This window comes from Panulirus ornatus, chromosome 11 (genome assembly GCF_036320965.1).
Source record: "Panulirus ornatus isolate Po-2019 chromosome 11, ASM3632096v1, whole genome shotgun sequence".
Taxonomy (NCBI): domain Eukaryota; kingdom Metazoa; phylum Arthropoda; class Malacostraca; order Decapoda; family Palinuridae; genus Panulirus; species Panulirus ornatus.
The window spans coordinates 72,816,807-72,835,304 of record NC_092234.1 but is presented as its reverse complement, the minus strand read 5'-3'; the positions used below and the strand labels follow the sequence as shown (position 1 = coordinate 72,835,304).

The 18,498-nt window shown below is 40.8% G+C and overlaps 1 protein-coding gene across 14 annotated transcripts in view; it reads left to right on the top strand.

Annotated features, from left to right (window-relative positions):
• LOC139751634 (band 7 protein AGAP004871-like) overlaps window positions 1-18,498 on the top strand; it is a 948,509-nt gene that overhangs the window by 207,208 nt on the left and 722,803 nt on the right. For all 14 annotated transcript variants that reach the window (XR_011713398.1, XR_011713399.1, XM_071667261.1 and 11 more), the window contains exon 2: window positions 5,728-5,853. Coding sequence is in view for 12 of the 14 variants with exons in the window: in XM_071667261.1 (XP_071523362.1) it covers window positions 5,728-5,853 (126 nt within the window). In the remaining 2 variants the exon portion in view is untranslated. The remainder of the gene's footprint in view (window positions 1-5,727; window positions 5,854-18,498) is intronic.

Sequence of the window (18,498 nt, the reverse complement as noted above, 5' to 3'; positions counted from 1 at the left end):
ACAGACAGTTGATATACAGCGAAGAGACGTGTAGCTAGGACGCCATTTGGTAAACATACGATTGTCCAAGACAGACAATGAGCGTATCATAAACTTATTATGTGGACAAGAAGGTGAATTGTTTACAAATTTTAGGAACAAAAAAGTTATCCACTTTGTATAGACCTTCACTAATATTAAGGTTAACATTCTTTGTGTATCTAATAATAGAGGATTCAATGATATTTCTCGTGGTACTGGAGGTAGAGTCAATAACTGAGATGGCATTACTCTAGTCAATACAATGATTATAGTTTTTAACGTGATTAAACAAAGCACTTGATTCTTGTCCTGTTCTCATACTATATTTATGTTGCTTAAATCTAACAAACAGATCCTTACTAGTCTGTCCAACATAAAACTTATCGCAATTTCTACTTGGTACTTTATAGATGCACCCGGGAGAATTTTCTGGAGAGTTCCTGATTAAGATATAGTTTATAGTAATTTTGTTGCTGAAGGCAACATTTAGATTAAAGGATTTAAGCAATATGGGAAGTAAAGTAAAATTATTATTAAAAGAAAGAACTATATATATATATATATATATATATATATATAAATATATATATATATATATATATATATATATATATATATATATATATATATATATATGAATATATATATATATATATATATATATATATATATATATATATATATATATATATATATATATATATATTTCTTTTTTTTTCTTTTTTTTTGTCGCTGTCTCCCGCGTTTGCGAGGTAGCGCAAGGAAACAGACGAAAGAAATGGCCCAACCCACCCCCATACACATGTATATAGATACGTCCACACACGCAAATATACATACCTACACAGCTTTCCATGGTTTACCCCAGACGCTTCACATGCCCTGATTCAATCCACTAATAGCACGTCAACCCCGGTATACCACATCGATCCAATTCACTCTATTCCTTGCCCTCCTTTCACCCTCCTGCATGTTCAGGCCCCGATCACGCAAAATCTTTTTCACTCCATCTTTCCACCTCCAATTTGGTCTCCCACTTCTCCTCGTTCCCTCCACCTCCGACACATATATCCTCTTGGTCAATCTTTCCTCACTCATTCTCTCCATGTGCCCAAACCATTTCAAAACACCCTCTTCTGCTCTCTCAACCACGCTCTTTTTATTTCCACACATCTCTCTTACCCTTACGTTACTTACTCGATCAAACCACCTCACACCACACATTGTCCTCAAACATCTCATTTCCAGCACATCCATCCTCCTGCGCACAACTCTATCCATAGCCCACGCCTCGCAACCATACAACATTGTTGGAACCACTATTCCTTCAAACATACCCATTTATGCTTTCCGAGATAATGTTCTCGACTTCCACACATTCTTTAAGGCTCCCAGGATTTTCGCCCCCTCCCCCACCCTATGATCCACTTCCGCTTTCATGGTTCCATCCGCTGCCAGATCCACTCTCAGATATCTAAAACACTTTACTTCCTCCAGTTTTTCTCCATTCAAACTTACCTCCCAATTGACTTGACCCTCAACCCTACTGTACCTAATAACCTTGCTCTTATTCACATTTACTCTTAACTTTCTTCTTTCACACACTTTACCAAACTCAGTCACCAGCTTCTGCAGTTTCTCACATGAATCAGCCACCAGCGCTGTATCATCAGCGAACAACGACTGACTCACTTCCCAAGCTCTCTCATCCCCAACAGACCTCATACTTGCCCCTCTTTCCAAAACTCTTGCATTCACCTCCCTAACAACCCCATCCATAAACAAAGTAAACAACCATGGAGACATCACACACCCCTGCCGCAAACCTACCTTCACTGAGAACCAATCACTTTCCTCTCTTCCTACACGTACACATGCCTTACATCCTTGATAAAAACTTTTCACTGCTTCTAACAACTTGCCTCCCACACCATATATTCTTAATACCTTCCACAGAGCATCTCTATCAACTCTATCATATGCCTTCTCCAGATCCATAAATGCTACATACAAATCCATATATATATATATATATATATATATATATATATATATATATATATATATATATATATATATATATATATATATATATGTATATATATACATCTTTTTTTCTTTCAAACTATTCGCCATTTCCCCTGTTATCGAAGTGGCGCCGAGAAACAAACGAAGAAAGGCCACATCTGCTTACATACATTTGTTTACACATATACGAACACACACACACACACACACACACACACACACACACACACACACACACACACACACACACACACACACACACACACACAGACACATACATAAATATGCACTTATTCATACTTGTTCGAAGTCATCCATTTCCAACGCTTACCCACAGCATAGGAAACAGCATAAAATTCATGAAAGAAAAGAAAAATGTTTTACATTCTTTCTACTCCTCCACACCCAATCGCCGCCCCCAGCGAGGAAGCGCCACGACACACAAAAAGAAAAGGCACATCAACTCACATCTATACTCGTGCTTTCATGTGTGATGTATCGAAACCACAGCTTCCTTTTCCATATCCACGCACCATAGACTTTTCAATGGTTTACTCCGGACGTTTCACATGCCCTGGTTCAGTTAACTGACCCCTTGTTGACTTGATAGAAAAACCACATCGATCCATCTCACTTTGTCTCGTGCACGCCTTTCAAGCTACTGCATGTTTAGGCCCTGATTGCTCAAAATTTTTACCACTACGTCCTTCCATCTCCAATTTGGTCTCCTAGTTCTTGTTCCCTCTACTTTTGACACATATATCCTCTCTGTCAATCTTTCCTTAATCTTCTCTCTATATGTCTAAACCATTTCAACACACCCTCTTCTTTTGCTCTCTCAACCACACTTTTTATATTACCAAACATTTCTCTGACCGTTTCATTACTTACTCGATCAAACCACTTCACACCATATATTGTCCTCAAAGTACTTCATGTCCAAAACATCCACCCTCATCCGCACAACCCTATCTTATAGCCCATGCTTCGCAACCACATAATACTGCTGGGACTACTATTCCTTCAAACATACCCATTTTTCCCTCCAAGATAACGCTCTCTCTTTCCACACATTCTTCAATGCCCCCAGAACATTTGCCCCCTACCCCAACCCCATAACTCACTTCCGCCTCCATGGTTCCATTCTCTGCCAAGTCCACTCCTAGATACCTAAAGCATTTCACTTCTTCCAATTTTTCTCCATTCAGACTCACATCCCAGCTGACTTGCCCCTCAAACCTGCTAAACTTGATAACCTTGCTTTTATTCACATCCACTTGCAACTCTCCACGTTCACATACTTTTCCAAACTGTCATCAACTTCTGCAGTTTCTCGTTCGAATCTGCCACCAGACTGCATACTTGCCCCTCTCTTCAGAACTCTTACTTTTACCTTCCTCAAAACCCAGTCCATAAGCAAATCATACAGTCATGGTGACATCACACACCTCTACCGCAGGTAAACCTTCACTTGGAACCATTCACTCTACTCTCGTCCTACTCGTACACTAATGCCTTACACCCTTGATAAAAACTGCTCATTGCTTCTAGCAGTTTACCTCCCAAACCATATGTTCTTAAAACCTTCCACAAAGCATCTCTATCAACCCTATCTTTTGTCTTCTCTACATCTGTAAATGCCTCGATCATGTGTGGGGTTGTGGAGGGATGTAGGCAGCAGTGAGGAACAGCTAGGTTAGGCTGAGGGGTTGTGGGTTAATGTGGAGGGCTGTGGACAGCTGTGAGGAACAGCTAGGTTAGGCTGACGAAGAGCCTTGGGTCTCCTATTACTCCCGCAGTAGGGATCGAAATCCATTTGTTTTTCTAAAGATTTCTCACATACATTCATGAAAGTAAACACCTGATCCTCTCATCCTCTACTAATTCTGAATCCACGATATGCTCCTCACTAATCTGCACATATCTTCACCCTCTCAATCAATACCCTCTCATACAAGATTCCTGGTCCATTCAACAAATTCATTCCTCTGTATTTTGAGCACTCATCTTTTAATTCTAATTAATTAAGGTAATTAGGTCAATTTATCAGGAAATTAGGGTGTATTTACGTCGTCAAATGTAAGGCATGTAAAGATGCATGCATTAACTAGGCAGGTAAAACAGTAACTGAGAGATGCTTTTGGCACACTCATATGCACTATATTCGTGTTCATATACCTCCGCGTATGACAGCAATTTCTGTAAAATGCTAACTACTGGTAACGTGAACCTGATGGAATTTGACCGGTCTAGACCTCTTTGCTCATTAGATGTCAGACGAAAGGTATTCAATTACTAGTAATCGAATAATCATTTCCGTATTAGGGTAATCATAGCCAAGCGGTTAGCGTTCCCAACTACCGCACAAAAGGTCCCGGTTCGAATCGTTGCTGTTGGAGGGCATTATGTGATATATATATATATATATATATATATATATATATATATATATATATATATATATATATATATATATATATATATAGGGAGCGGGTGGCTGGAAATCCTCCCCTCCCGTTTTTTTTTTTTTTTTTTTTTTTTTTTTTTTTCCAAAAGGAGCAGAGAAGGGGGCCAGGTGAGGATATTCCCTCAAAGGCCCAGTTCTCTGTTCTTAACGCTACCTCGCTAATGCGGGAAATGGCGAATAGTATGAAAGAAAAGAAAGAATATATATATATATATTTATATATATATATGTATATATATATATATATATATATATATATATATATATATATATATATATATATATATATATATATATATATATATATGTATATATATATATATATATATATATATATACACATATATATATATATATATCTGTATGTATCGTTCCCTCAGGTGGCAATATATCACATTTAGAAGAAATTACATTTTAAGTTTACGATTGTCCATGACTTTGTCAGTGAAGAGAAACCCGGAGACGATGGAGCTTGAAGCATACTTTCACGGTCTTACAGCCACACACACACACACTCACACACACACAGACACACACACACACACACACACACACACACTGTGTACATCCACACGCATTCTGGTGTTCATGTATGTTAATTTGGATATATACATATATAGTATATGGGGTAAAGCTAGTTATTATTAGTCCACCGCTTAGAGACGCCAAACATGTAACCAGGCAGGAGTTCGAATTTACTTTACGTTCAGCTACGGGCACTTATGATTAACTACATTAACATATGCGTTAATTAATTCAGGGTCAAACTGAGCCCACTCGTAACCACCACTCAGAAACTTATAGCGACAATGGGTTCCTGATTGGCCGTACTAATTACACTATATCGTACTCAGTTGGCTACGTTCTGCCAACAAGAACGAGTGACAATAAGCTATGACTCACAGGCAGATAAAACAGATACACAAAAGCACAAGCAGAATCTAGTACCTTGACCCCAGCACGAGTCGGGTCCCACTCCCAGGCAGAGGAATGCTGGTAGGCTGGTCTGGTGGAGTGTGGGTGTGGCAGGCCATGGCTGACATCATGATGGATACTGCCGGGCTGGCTCGGTAATGTTGTGCAAAAACCATGAAACCATTACTGTGTTGCACAGACTGACCACATTATCCTTGAAATGACTCCACACACACACACACACACACTCGAGCAACAGCAGTATGCGTCTCATACTCATACACCGGTTTACACAGATGCAATTGACATGAGCAACATGCCAGGGACACCTGCGGAACGAAGTGTGACTCCCAGATCCAAATCACAAAGCATGGGATATCAGCTCCATGGTACTGACGATGGAGGCCACACCGGATATGAAGGTAAGGCAGACGACCCATCTTGGTTCCTCAACTTCAAAGATGGGCAGGACAGGATGGTCTAGTGCGACAAGGGTGAGGCTATGTAAATATCTGGACGTACGTTCAAGTTAAGACTACTAGACCACTGGAAGCAGAGGTGATGTCCCTAAAAGACACAGAGGAAAGTCAGATGAAATGAATATCACTTTAGTAAAGTGAAGTTGGCGACCTATCCACCAGCGTCATCGACACCAAGACGGGGTGGAAGTAAACTGAGGTGAGAACATTAAACTCACAGAGAGGCATACGCCTCCAGTCTGAAGGTGAAATGAGAATCCAAGGTGAGTGAGGAGCAATAGGACCACAGTTCAAGGTGAAAGTGGATGTAGAATATTATGAAAGAATATAAAAATTTTTCTCGAGGAAGAGGTAGACAAGCTGGACCACAAAGAGATGACTAGCAACGAACCACGAAAATCTAATTCAAGATGACTAAAGATGAGCTTAAGACAAAATAACCAAATGTGAACAGCAAAGACGTAGGTCGATTTTGGCTTTCGGGTAACAAAGTCATATTGAGAGTAAGATGGACAAGACTCAATATGAGGAACAGGAAAATCAGATGCATACTGGATGATTAGTCATGAGGTTAAGTGGTCTCACCTCACTCTCCTTCCTCGCAGTCGTGGTGTCGATGATGCTGGTCGGTGTGTCGCCATCCTCACTTAACTATGGTGATATTTGTTTTGCCTGGTCTTTCTGTGTGTCTTTAAGGGACTTCACCTCTGAACGTAACATTCAGTATGGGAGAAAGGTGTGAGTAAGCCTTAAGACAGGCTGACAAGTTGGGAGACTGGTATTTAGAAAATTATTACTATATACGGAAAGAGTTGGAGAAATTCTGAAGTATACGTATAGAGGGCCAAAAAGTAGCAAGTCAGGTAGGAAAAGAGACACATATCATTCCACTGTTAGTAACACAATAGGAATTATAGTATCAAGAAACGTACACAAGGTCTTGTATACAAATGCTAATAGTTTGATGGGCAGCGGTAATGTGTTATGCACTCTTCTCCTGATACCCTTCCACAAATTTCTACAACTCGTCACAATATCCACTGATGATGCTATAACGCTCTCAAACGTTTGCTTTACCCTCCCTCCCCACTCCCCTTAAGCCTTGTTTCAAACACGGCTTGATCGTCAGGTTTCTTCCTTCAAACATACATCCTGTCTCTTCCTTCTCAGCTTGGTTACGTCGACGCATATTCACACATCCTAGCCAGAGCCTTCAAGGAGGATGAACACTACTCACTTGGTTCCATCCTTTCGTCAACTTTATTGTTGATACAGTTTGTAAACAATTCACCTTCTTCTCCACACAATACGTTTATGATACGCTCGTTGTCTGTCTTGGACAATCACAATATATATATATATATATATATATATATATATATATATATATATATATATATATATATATATATATATATATATATATATATATATATATATATATATATATATATATATATATTTTAACTTTCTAAAAGGGGAAACAGAAGAAGGAGTCACGCGGGGATTGTTCATCCTCCTCGAAGAGTCAGATGGGGGTGTCTAAATGTGTGTGGATGTAACCAAGATGAGAAAAAATGAGAGAAAGGAAGCTGGATGTTTTGGCTCTGAGTGAAACGAAGCTCAAGGGTAAAGGGGAAGAGCGGTTTGGGAATGTCATGAGAGTAAAGTCAGGGGTTAGTGAGTGGACAAGATCAAGGGAAGGAGTAGCACTACTCCTCAATCAGGAGTAGTGGGAGTATGTGATAGAGTGTAAGAAAGTAAACTCTAGATTGACATGGGCAAAACTGAAGGTTTATGGAGAGAGATGGGTGATTATTAGTGCATATGCACCTGGGCATGAGAAGAAAGATCATGAGAGGCAAGTGTTTTGGGAGCAGCTGAGTGACTGTGTTAATGGTTTTGATGCACGAGACCGGGTTATAGTGATGGGTGATTTGAATGCAAAGGTGAGTAATGTGGCAGTTCAGGGAATAGTTGGTATACATGGGGTGTTCAGTGTTGTAAATGGAAATGGTGAAGACCTTGTAGATTTATGTGCTGAAAAAGGACTGGTGATTTGGAATACCTGGTTTAAAAAGAGAGATATACATAAGTATACGTATGTAAGTAGGAGAGATGGCCAGAGAGCGGTGTTGGATTACGTGTTAATTGATAGGCGCGCGAAAGAGAGACTTTTAGACGTTAATGTGCTGAGAGGTACAACTGGAGGGATGTCTGATCATTATCTTGTAGAGGCTAAGGTGAAGATTTGTAGAGGTTTTCAGAAAAGAAGAAAGAATGTTGGGTTGAAGAGAGTGGTGAGAGTAAGTGAGCTTGGGAAGGAGACTTGTGTGAGGAAGTACCAAGAGAGACTGAGTACAGAATGGAAAAAGGTGAGAACAAAGGAGGTAAAGGAGTGAGGGAGGAATGGGATGTATTTAGGGAATCAGTGATGGCTTGTGCAAAACATGCTTGTGGCATGAGAAGCTTGGGAGGTGGGCAGATTAGAAAGGGTAGTGAGTGGTGGGATGAAGAAGTAAGATTATTATTGAAAGAGAAGAGAGAGGCATTTGGACGATTTTTGCAATGAAATAATGAAAATGACTGGAAGATGTATAACAAAAAGAGGCAGGAGGTCAAGAAAAAGGTGCAAGAGGTGAAAAAGAGGGCAAATGAGGGTTGGGGTGAGAAAGTATCATTAAATTTTAGGGAGAATAAAAAGTTGTTTTGGAAGGAGGTAAATAAAGTGCGTAAGACAAGGGAGCAAATGGGAACTTCAGTGAAGGGGGCTAATGAAGAGGTGATACCAAGTAGCGATGATGTAAGAAGGAGATGGAGTGAGTATTAGGTATGTTGAATGCGTTTGATGATAGAGTGGCAGATATAGGGTGTTTTGATCGAGGTGGTGTGCAAAGTGAGAGGGTTAGGGAAAATGATTTGGTAAACAGACAAGAGGTAGTATAAGCTTTGCGGATGATGAAAGCTGGCAAAGCAGCGGGTTTGGATGGTATTGCAGTGGAATTTATTAAACAAGGGGGTGACTGTATTGTTGACTGATCGGTAAGGTTATTTAATGTATGTATGATTCATGGTGAGGTGCTTGAGGACTGGCGGAATGCGTGCATAGTGTCATTCTACAAAGGGTAAGGGGACAAAGGTGAGTGCTCAAATTACAGAGGTATATGTATGTTCAGTATTCCTGGTAAATTATATGGGAGGATATTGATTGAGACGGTAAAGGCATGTACAGAGCATCAGATTGGGGAAGAGCAGTGTGGTTTCAGAAGTGGTAGAGGATGTGTGGACCAGTTCTTCGCTTTGAAGAATGTATGTGAGAAATACTTAGAAAAGCAAATGGATTTGTATGCAGCATTTATGGATCTGGAGAAGGCATATGATAGAGTCGATAGAGACGCTCTGTGGAAGGTATTAAGAATATATAGTGTGGGAGGCAAGTTGTTAGAAGCAGTGAGAAGTTTTTATCGAGGATGTAAGGCATATGTACGAGTAAGAAGAGAGGAAAGTGATTGGTTCTCAGTGAATGTAGATTTGCGGCAGGTGTGTGTAATGTCTCCATGGTTGTTTAATTCATATATGGATGGGGTTGTTAGGGAGGTGAATGCAAGAGTTTTGGAAAGAGGGGGAAGTATGCAGTCTGTTGTGGATGAGAGAGCTTTGGAAGTGAGTTAGTTGTTGTTCGCTGATGATACAACGCTGGTGTCTGATTCATGTGAGAAACTGCAGAAGCTGGGAACTGAGTTTGGTAAACTGTGTGAAAGAAGAAAGTTGATAGTAAATGTGAATAAGAAAAAGGTTATTAGGTACAGTAGGGTTCAGGGTCAAGTCATTTAGGATGTAAGTTTGAATAGAGAAAAACTGGAGGAAGTAAAGTGTTTTAGATATCTAGGAGTGGATTTAGCACCAAATGGAACCATGGAAGTGGAAATGAATCATAGGGTCGGGGAGGGGGCGAAAATTCTGGGAGCCTTGAAGAATGTGTGGAAGTCGAGAACATTATCTCGGAAAGCAAAATTGGGTATATATATATATATATATATATATATATATATATATATATATATATATATATATATATATATATATATATGTATATATATATATATATATATATATATATATATATATATATATATATATATATATATATATATATATATATATATATATATATACATATATATATATATATATATATATATATATATATATATATATATATATATATATATATATATATATATATATATATATATATATTTTTTTTTTTTTTTTTTTATACTTTGTCGCTGTCTCCCGCGTTTGCGAGGTAGCGCAAGGAAACAGACGAAAGAAATGGCCCAACCCCTCCCCCCATACACATGTACATACACACGTCCACACACGCAAATATACATACCTACACAGCTTTCCATGGTTTACCCCAGACGCTTCACATGCCTTGATTCAATCCACTGACAGCACGTCAACCCCTGTATACCACATCGCTCCAATTCACTCTATTCCTTGCCCTCCTTTCACCCTCCTGCATGTTCAGGCCCCGATCACACAAAATCTTTTTCACTCCATCTTTCCACCTCCAATTTGGTCTCCCTCTTCTCCTCGTTCCCTCCACCTCCGACACATATATCCTCTTGGTCAATCTTTCCTCACTCATTCTCTCCATGTGCCCAAACCATTTCAAAACACCCTCTTCTGCTCTCTCAACCACGCTCTTTTTATTTCCACACATCTCTCTTACCCTTACGTTACTTACTCGATCAAACCACCTCACACCACACATTGTCCTCAAACATCTCATTTCCAGCACATCCATCCTCCTGCGCACAACTCTATCCATAGCCCACGCCTCGCAACCATACAACATTGTTGGAACCACTATTCCTTCAAACATAACCATTTTTGCTTTCCGAGATAATGTTCTCGACTTCCACACATTTTTCAAGGCTCCCAAAATTTTCGCCCCCTCCCCCACCCTATGATCCACTTCCGCTTCCATGGTTCCATCCGCTGACAGATCCACTCCCAGATATCTAAAACACTTCACTTCCTCCAGTTTTTCTCCATTCAAACTCACCTCCCAATTGACTTGACCCTCAACCCTACTGTACCTAATAACCTTGCTCTTATTCACATTTACTCTTAACTTTCTTCTTCCACACACTTTACCAAACTCAGTCACCAGCTTCTGCAGTTTCTCATATGAATCAGCCACCAGCGCTGTATCATCAGCGAACAACAACTGACTCACTTCCCAAGCTCTCTCATCCCCAACAGACTTCATACTTGCCCCTCTTTCCAGGACTCTTGCATTTACCTCCCTAACAACCCCATCCATAAACAAATTAAACAACCATGGAGACATCACACACCCCTGCCGCAAACCTACATTCACTGAGAACCAATCACTTTCCTCTCTTCCTACACGTACACATGCCTTACATCCTCGATAAAAACTTTTCACTGCTTCTAACAACTTGCCTCCCACACCATATATTCTTAATACCTTCCACAGAGCATCTCTATCAACTCTATCATATGCCTTCTCCAGATCCATAAATGCTACATACAAATCCATTTGCTTTTCTAAGTATTTCTCACATACATTCTTCAAAGCAAACACCTGATCCACACATCCTCTACCACTTCTGAAACCGCACTGCTCTTCCCCAATCTGATGCTCTGTACATGCCTTCACCCTCTCAATCAATACCCTCCCATATAATTTACCAGGAATACTCAACAAACTTATACCTCTGTAATTTGAGCACTCACTCTTATCCCCTTTGCCTTTGTACAATGGCACTATGCACGCATTCCGCCAATCCTCAGGCACCTCACCATGAGTCATACATACATTAAATAACCTTACCAACCAGTCAACAATACAGTCACCCCCTTTTTTAATAAATTCCACTGCAATACCACCCAAACCTGCTGCCTTGCCGGCTTTCATCTTCCGCAAAGCTTTTACTACCTCTTCTCTGTTTACCAAATCATTTTCCCTAACCCTCTCACTTTGCACACCACCTCGACCAAAACACCCTATATCTGCCACTCTGTCATCAGACACATTCAACAAACCTTCAAAATACTCATTCCATCTCCTTCTCACATCACCACTACTTGTTATCACCTCCCCATTTACGCCCTTCACTGAAGTTCCCATTTGCTCCCTTGTCTTACGCACCCTATTTACCTCCTTCCAGAACATCTTTTTATTCTCCCTAAAATTTACTGATAGTCTCTCACCCCAACTCTCATTTGCCCTTTTTTTCACCTCTTGCACCTTTCTCTTGACCTCCTGTCTCTTTCTTTTATACTTCTCCCACTCAATTGCATTTTTTCCCTGCAAAAATCGTCCAAATGCCTCTCTCTTCTCTTTCACTAATACTCTTACTTCTTCATCCCACCACTCACTACCCTTTCTAAACAGCCCACCTCCCACTCTTCTCATGCCACAAGCATCTTTTGCGCAATCCATCACTGATTCCCTAAATACATCCCATTCCTCCCCCACTCCCCTTACTTCCATTGTTCTCACCTTTTTCCATTCTGTACACAGTCTCTCCTGGTACTTCCCCACACAGGTCTCCTTCCCAAGCTCACTTACTCTCACCACCTTCTTCACCCCAACATTCACTCCTCTTTTCTGAAAACCCATACTAATCTTCACCTTAGCCTCCACAAGATAATGATCAGACATCCCTCCAGTTGCACCTCTCAGCACATTAGCATCCAAAAGTCTCTCTTTCGCACGCCTGTCAATTAACACGTAATCCAATAACGCTCTCTGGCCAACTCTCCTACTTATATAAGTATACTTATGTATATCTCGCTTTTTAAACCAGGTATTCCCAATCATCAGTCCTTTTTCAGCACATAAATCTACAAGCTCTTCACCATTTCCATTTACAACACTGAACACCCCATGCATACCAATTATTCCCTCAACTGCCACATTACTCACCTTTGCATTCAAATCACCCATCACTATAACCCATCACTATAACTATATATATATATATATTTTTTTCTTTTTCATTTGGCTTTGTCGCTGTCTCCCGCGTTAGCGAGGTAGCGCAAGGAGACAGACGAAAGAATGGCCCAACCCACCCACATACACATGTATATACATACACGTCGACACACGCAAATATACATACCTATACATTTCAATGTACACATATATATATACACAGAGAGGCATATACATATATACACATGTACATATTTCATACTGTTTGCCTTTATTCATTCCCATCGCCACCTCGCCACACATAGAATAACAACCCCCTCCCCCTCTTGTGTGCGCGGTAGCGCTAGGAAAGACAACAAAGGCCACATTCGTTCACACTCAGCCTCTAGCTGTCATGTAATGATGCACCGAAACCACGCCTCCCGTTCCACATCCAGACCCCACAGAACTTTCCATGCTTTACCCCAGACGCTTCTCATGCCGTGGTTCAATCCATCGACCCCGGTATACCATATCGTTCCAATTCACTCTATTCCTTGCACGCCTTTCACCCTCCTGCATGTTTAGGCCCCGATCACACAAAATCTTTTTCACTCCATCTTTCCACCTTCAATTTGGTCTCCCACTTCTCGTTCCATCCACCTCCGACACATATATCCTCTTGGTCAATCTTTCCTTACTCATTCTCTGCATGTGACCAAACCATTTCAAAACACCCTCTTCTGCTATCTCAACCACACTCTTTTTATTACCACACATTTCTCTTACCCTTACATTACTTACTCGATCAAACCACCTCACACCACATATTGTCCTCAAACATCTCATTTCCAGTACATCCACCCTCCTGCGCACAACTCTATCCATAGCCCACGCCTCGCAGCCATAAAACATTGTTGGGACCACTATTCCTTCAAACATACCTATTTATGCTTTCCGAGATAATGTTCTCGACTTCCAAACATTCTTTAAGGCTCCCAGAATTTTCACTCCCTCCCCTACCCAATGATTCACTTCCGCTTCCATGGTTCCATCCGCTTCCAGATCCATTCACAGATATCTAAAACAGTTTACTTCCTCCAGTTTTTCTCCATTCAAACTTACCTCCCAATTGACTTGACCCTCAACCCTACTGTACCTAATAACCTTGCTCTTATTCACATTTACTCTTAGCTTTCTTCTTTCACACACTTTACCAAACTCAGTCACCAGCTTCTGCAGTTTCTCACATGAATCAGCCAACAGCGCTGAAAAATCAGCGAACAGCAACTGACCACTTCCTAAGCTCTCTCATCCACAACATACTGCATACTTGCCCCTCTTTCCAAAACTCTTGGATTCACCTCCCTAACAACCCCCTCCATATACAAATATAACAACCATGGAGACATCACACACCCCTGCCGCAAGTCTACATTCACTGAGAACCAATCACTTTCCTCTCTTCCTACACGAAGACATGCCTTACATCCTCGATAAAAACTTTTCACTGCTTCTATCAACTTGCCTCCCACACCATATATTCTTAATTCCTTCCACAGAGCATCTCTATCAACTCTATCATATGCCTTCTCCAGATCCATAAATGCTACATACAAATCCTTTTGCTTTTCTAAGTATTTCTCACATACATTTTTCAAAGCAAACACCTCATCCACATATCCTCTACCACTTCTGAAACCACACTGCTCTTCCCCAATCTGATGCTGTGTACATACCTTCACCCTCTCAATCAATACACTCCCATATAATTTACCAGAGACACTCAACAAACTTATACCTTTGTAATATCAACACTCACTCTTATCCCCTTTGCCTTTGTACAATGGCACTATGCAAGCATTCCACCAATCCTCAGGCACCTCACCATGAATCATACATACATTAAATAACCTTACCAACTAGTCAACAATACAGTCATCTCTATTTTAATAAATTCCACTGCAATACCATCCAAACCCGCTGCCTTTGCGTCTTTCATCTTCCGCAAAGCTTTTACTACCTCTTCCCTGTTTACTAAATCATTTTCCCTAACCCTCTCACTCTGCAAACCACCTCGACCAAAACACTCTATATCTGCCACTCTATCATCAAACACATTCAACAAACCTTCAAAATACACACTCCATCTTCTCACATCACCACTACTTGTTATCACCTCCCCATTAGCCCCCTTCACTAAAGTTCCCATTTCCTCCCTTGTCTTACGCACTTTATTTACCTCCTTTAAAAACATCTTTTTATTCTCCCTAACATTTAATGATACTCTCCCACCCCAACTCTCATTTGCCCTCTTTTTCACCTCTTGCACCTTTCTCTTGACCTCCTGCATCTTTCTTTTATACATCTCCCACTCATTTGCACTTCTTCCCTGCAAAAATCGTCCAAATCTTACTTCTTCATCCCACCACTCACTACCCTTTCTAATCAACCCACCTTCCACGCCTCTCATGCTACGAACATCTTTTCCGCAAGCCGTCACTGCTTCCCTAAATACATCCCATTCCTCCCCCACGCCCCTTACCTCCTTTTTTTCTCACCTTTTTCCATTCTGTACTCAGTCCCTCCTGGTACTTCCTCACACAAGTCTCCTTCCCAAGCCCACTTACTCTCACCACTCTCTTCACCCCAACATTCTCTCTTCTTTTCTGAAAACCCCTACAAATCGTCACCTTCGCCTCCACAAGATAATGATCAGACATCCCTCCAGTTGCACCTCTCAGCACATTAACATCCAAAAGTCTCTCGCTCGCGCGCCTATCAATTAACACGTAATCCAATAACGCTCTCTAGCCATCTCTCCTACTTACATACGTATACTTATGTATATCTCGCTATTTAAACCAGGTATTTCCAATCACCAGTCCTTTTTCAGCACATAAATTTACAAGCTCTTCACCATTTCCATTTACAACACTGAACACCCCATGTATACCAATTATTCCCTCAACTTCCACATTACTCACCTTTGCATTCAAATCACCCATCGCTATAACCCGGTCTTGTGCATCAAAACCACTAACACACTCATTCAGCTGCTCCCAAAACACTTGCCTCTCATGATCTTTCTTCTCATGCCCAGGTGCATATGTACCAATAATCACCCACCTCTCTCTATCAACTTTCAGTTTTACCCACATCAATCTAGAATTTACTTTCTTACACTCTATCACATACTCCCACAACTCCTGATTCAGGAGTAGTGCTACTCCTTCCCTTGCTCTTGTCCTCTCACTAACCCCTGACTTTACTCCCAAAACATTCCCCAACCACTCTTCCCCTTTACCCTTGAGCTTCGTTTCACTTAGAGCCAAAACATCCAGGTTCCTTTCCTCAAACATACTACCTGTCTCTCCTTTTTTCTCATCTTGGTTACATCCACACACATTTAGACATCCCAATCTGAGACTTCGAGGAGGATGAGCACTCCCCACCTGACTCCTTCTTGTGTTTCCCCTATTAGAAAATAAAATACTTGGAGGGGGGGGGGGCCGCTCTCGTCCCCTTTGGTCGCTGTCTACGACACGTGAGGAATGCATGGGAAGTATTCTTTCTACCCTATCCCCAGGGATATATATATATATATATATGTGTATATATATATATATATATATATATATATATATATATATGTATATATTATTATTATTATTATTATACTTTGTCGCTGTCTATCGCGTTTGCGAGGTAGCGCAAGGAAACAGACGAAAGAAATGGCCCAACCCCCCCCATACACATGTATATACATACGTCCACACACGCAAATATACATACCTACACAGCTTTCCATGGTTTACCCAGACGCTTCACATGCCTTGATTCAATCCACTGACAGCACGTCAACCCCGGTATACCACATCGCTCCAATTCACTCTATTCCTTGCCCTCCTTTCACCCTCCTGCATGTTCAGGCCCCGATCACACAAAATCTTTTTCACTTCATCTTTCCACCTCCAATTTGGTCTCCCTCTTCTCCTTGTTCCCTCCACCTCCGACACATATATCCTCTTGGTCAATCTTTCCTCACTCATCCTCTCCATGTGCCCAAACCACTTCAAAACACCCTCTTCTGCTCTCTCAACCACGCTCTTTTTATTTCCACACATCTCTCTTACCCTTACGTTACTCACTCGATCAAACCACCTCACACCACACATTGTCCTCAAACATCTCATTTCCAGCACATCCATCCTCCTGCGCACAACTCTATCCATAGCCCACGCCTCGCAACCATACAACATTGTTGGAACCACTATTCCTTCAAACATACCCATTTTTGCTTTCCGAGATAATGTTCTCGACTTCCACACATTCTTCAAGGCCCCCAGAATTTTCGCCCCCTCCCCCACCCTATGATCCACTTCCGCTTCCATGGTTCCATCCGCTGCCAGATCCACTCCCAGATATCTAAAACACTTCACTTCCTCCAGTTTTTCTCCATTCAAACTCACCTCCCAATTGACTTGACCCTCAACCCTACTGTACCTAATAACCTTGCTCTTATTCACATATATATTTGCGTGTGTGTGTGTGTGTGTGTGTTTATAAGTTGGTACAGAAGTTTCTTTAATAAACTGTTTGTTTAAGACCAATGCATCTTTAATACTCAGTACCTTTCTGGTGTTTTTTTTCTTTTGTTTTTGCTTTCTTTCTCATCCCATTTTGTTTCAGCAGGTTAAGTGTGAATTAGATATCCTAAATTGATTTCCACATCATTTTTGAAATACACGAGACGTTTTGGGTACATAAAAAAATGCCTATCTTCAGTCAAATTGGTTATAAATGATACAGAATAAAACATTTATAAATTTCATCTCTCAGGGTTACAAATGATAGGAGTGACGTAGTTAATATGTTGACTGGTGGACCGTGTTCCCTTAGAGTTCATGCAAACACGCCTTACCGACAACACTATGAATGCACAAGCTCCGAGGGAACACGGTCCACCAATCAACATTTCATCTACGTCACCGACCTCCTTTATAGCACATCATGATGTGGTTCATTCCTGTCCTGTTCTTTATGTGTTGTGTCATTCTTAGCCAGTTTAACTGAAGATGAGCAATGTTCGTGTGCCCGAAAGGTTCATGTATTTGAGACTAAAGTGAAAATGAAAATGTGTGTGTGTGTGTGTGTGTGTGTGTGTGTGTGTGTGTGTGTGTGTGTGTGTGTGTCTGTGTCTGTGTGTGTGTTTTTTGTGTGTGTGTCTGTGTGTGCATGTGTGTGTGTGTGTGTGTGTGTGTGTGTGTGTGTGCGTGTCCGCCCTCACCCTCGGAGAGTGTCATACGTGTAAAAAAAGAAATATAATTGGTTCCATTGTGAAGTTTATGGAAATCAGCCAAGTATTTTATTGCTTGGTCGCTGGACAACAACAGAGAATCGTGCGAAGTGTACGACCAATCAATGTTCGTATGACCCTCCTCCGTAAATCCTCTAATGATAATAATGATAATAAAGTTTTCAACTGGAAATTCAATAGTTCTCAAATACCAGCCATCACCACAGCTGCCTGCATGGCCTCTAGTGTGACCTTCGTGGCTCAGATCTCGGATTAACCAAGCACTCCTTAACATTATAGATTTGACATACCCTGCCAAAGAAAGTATTAT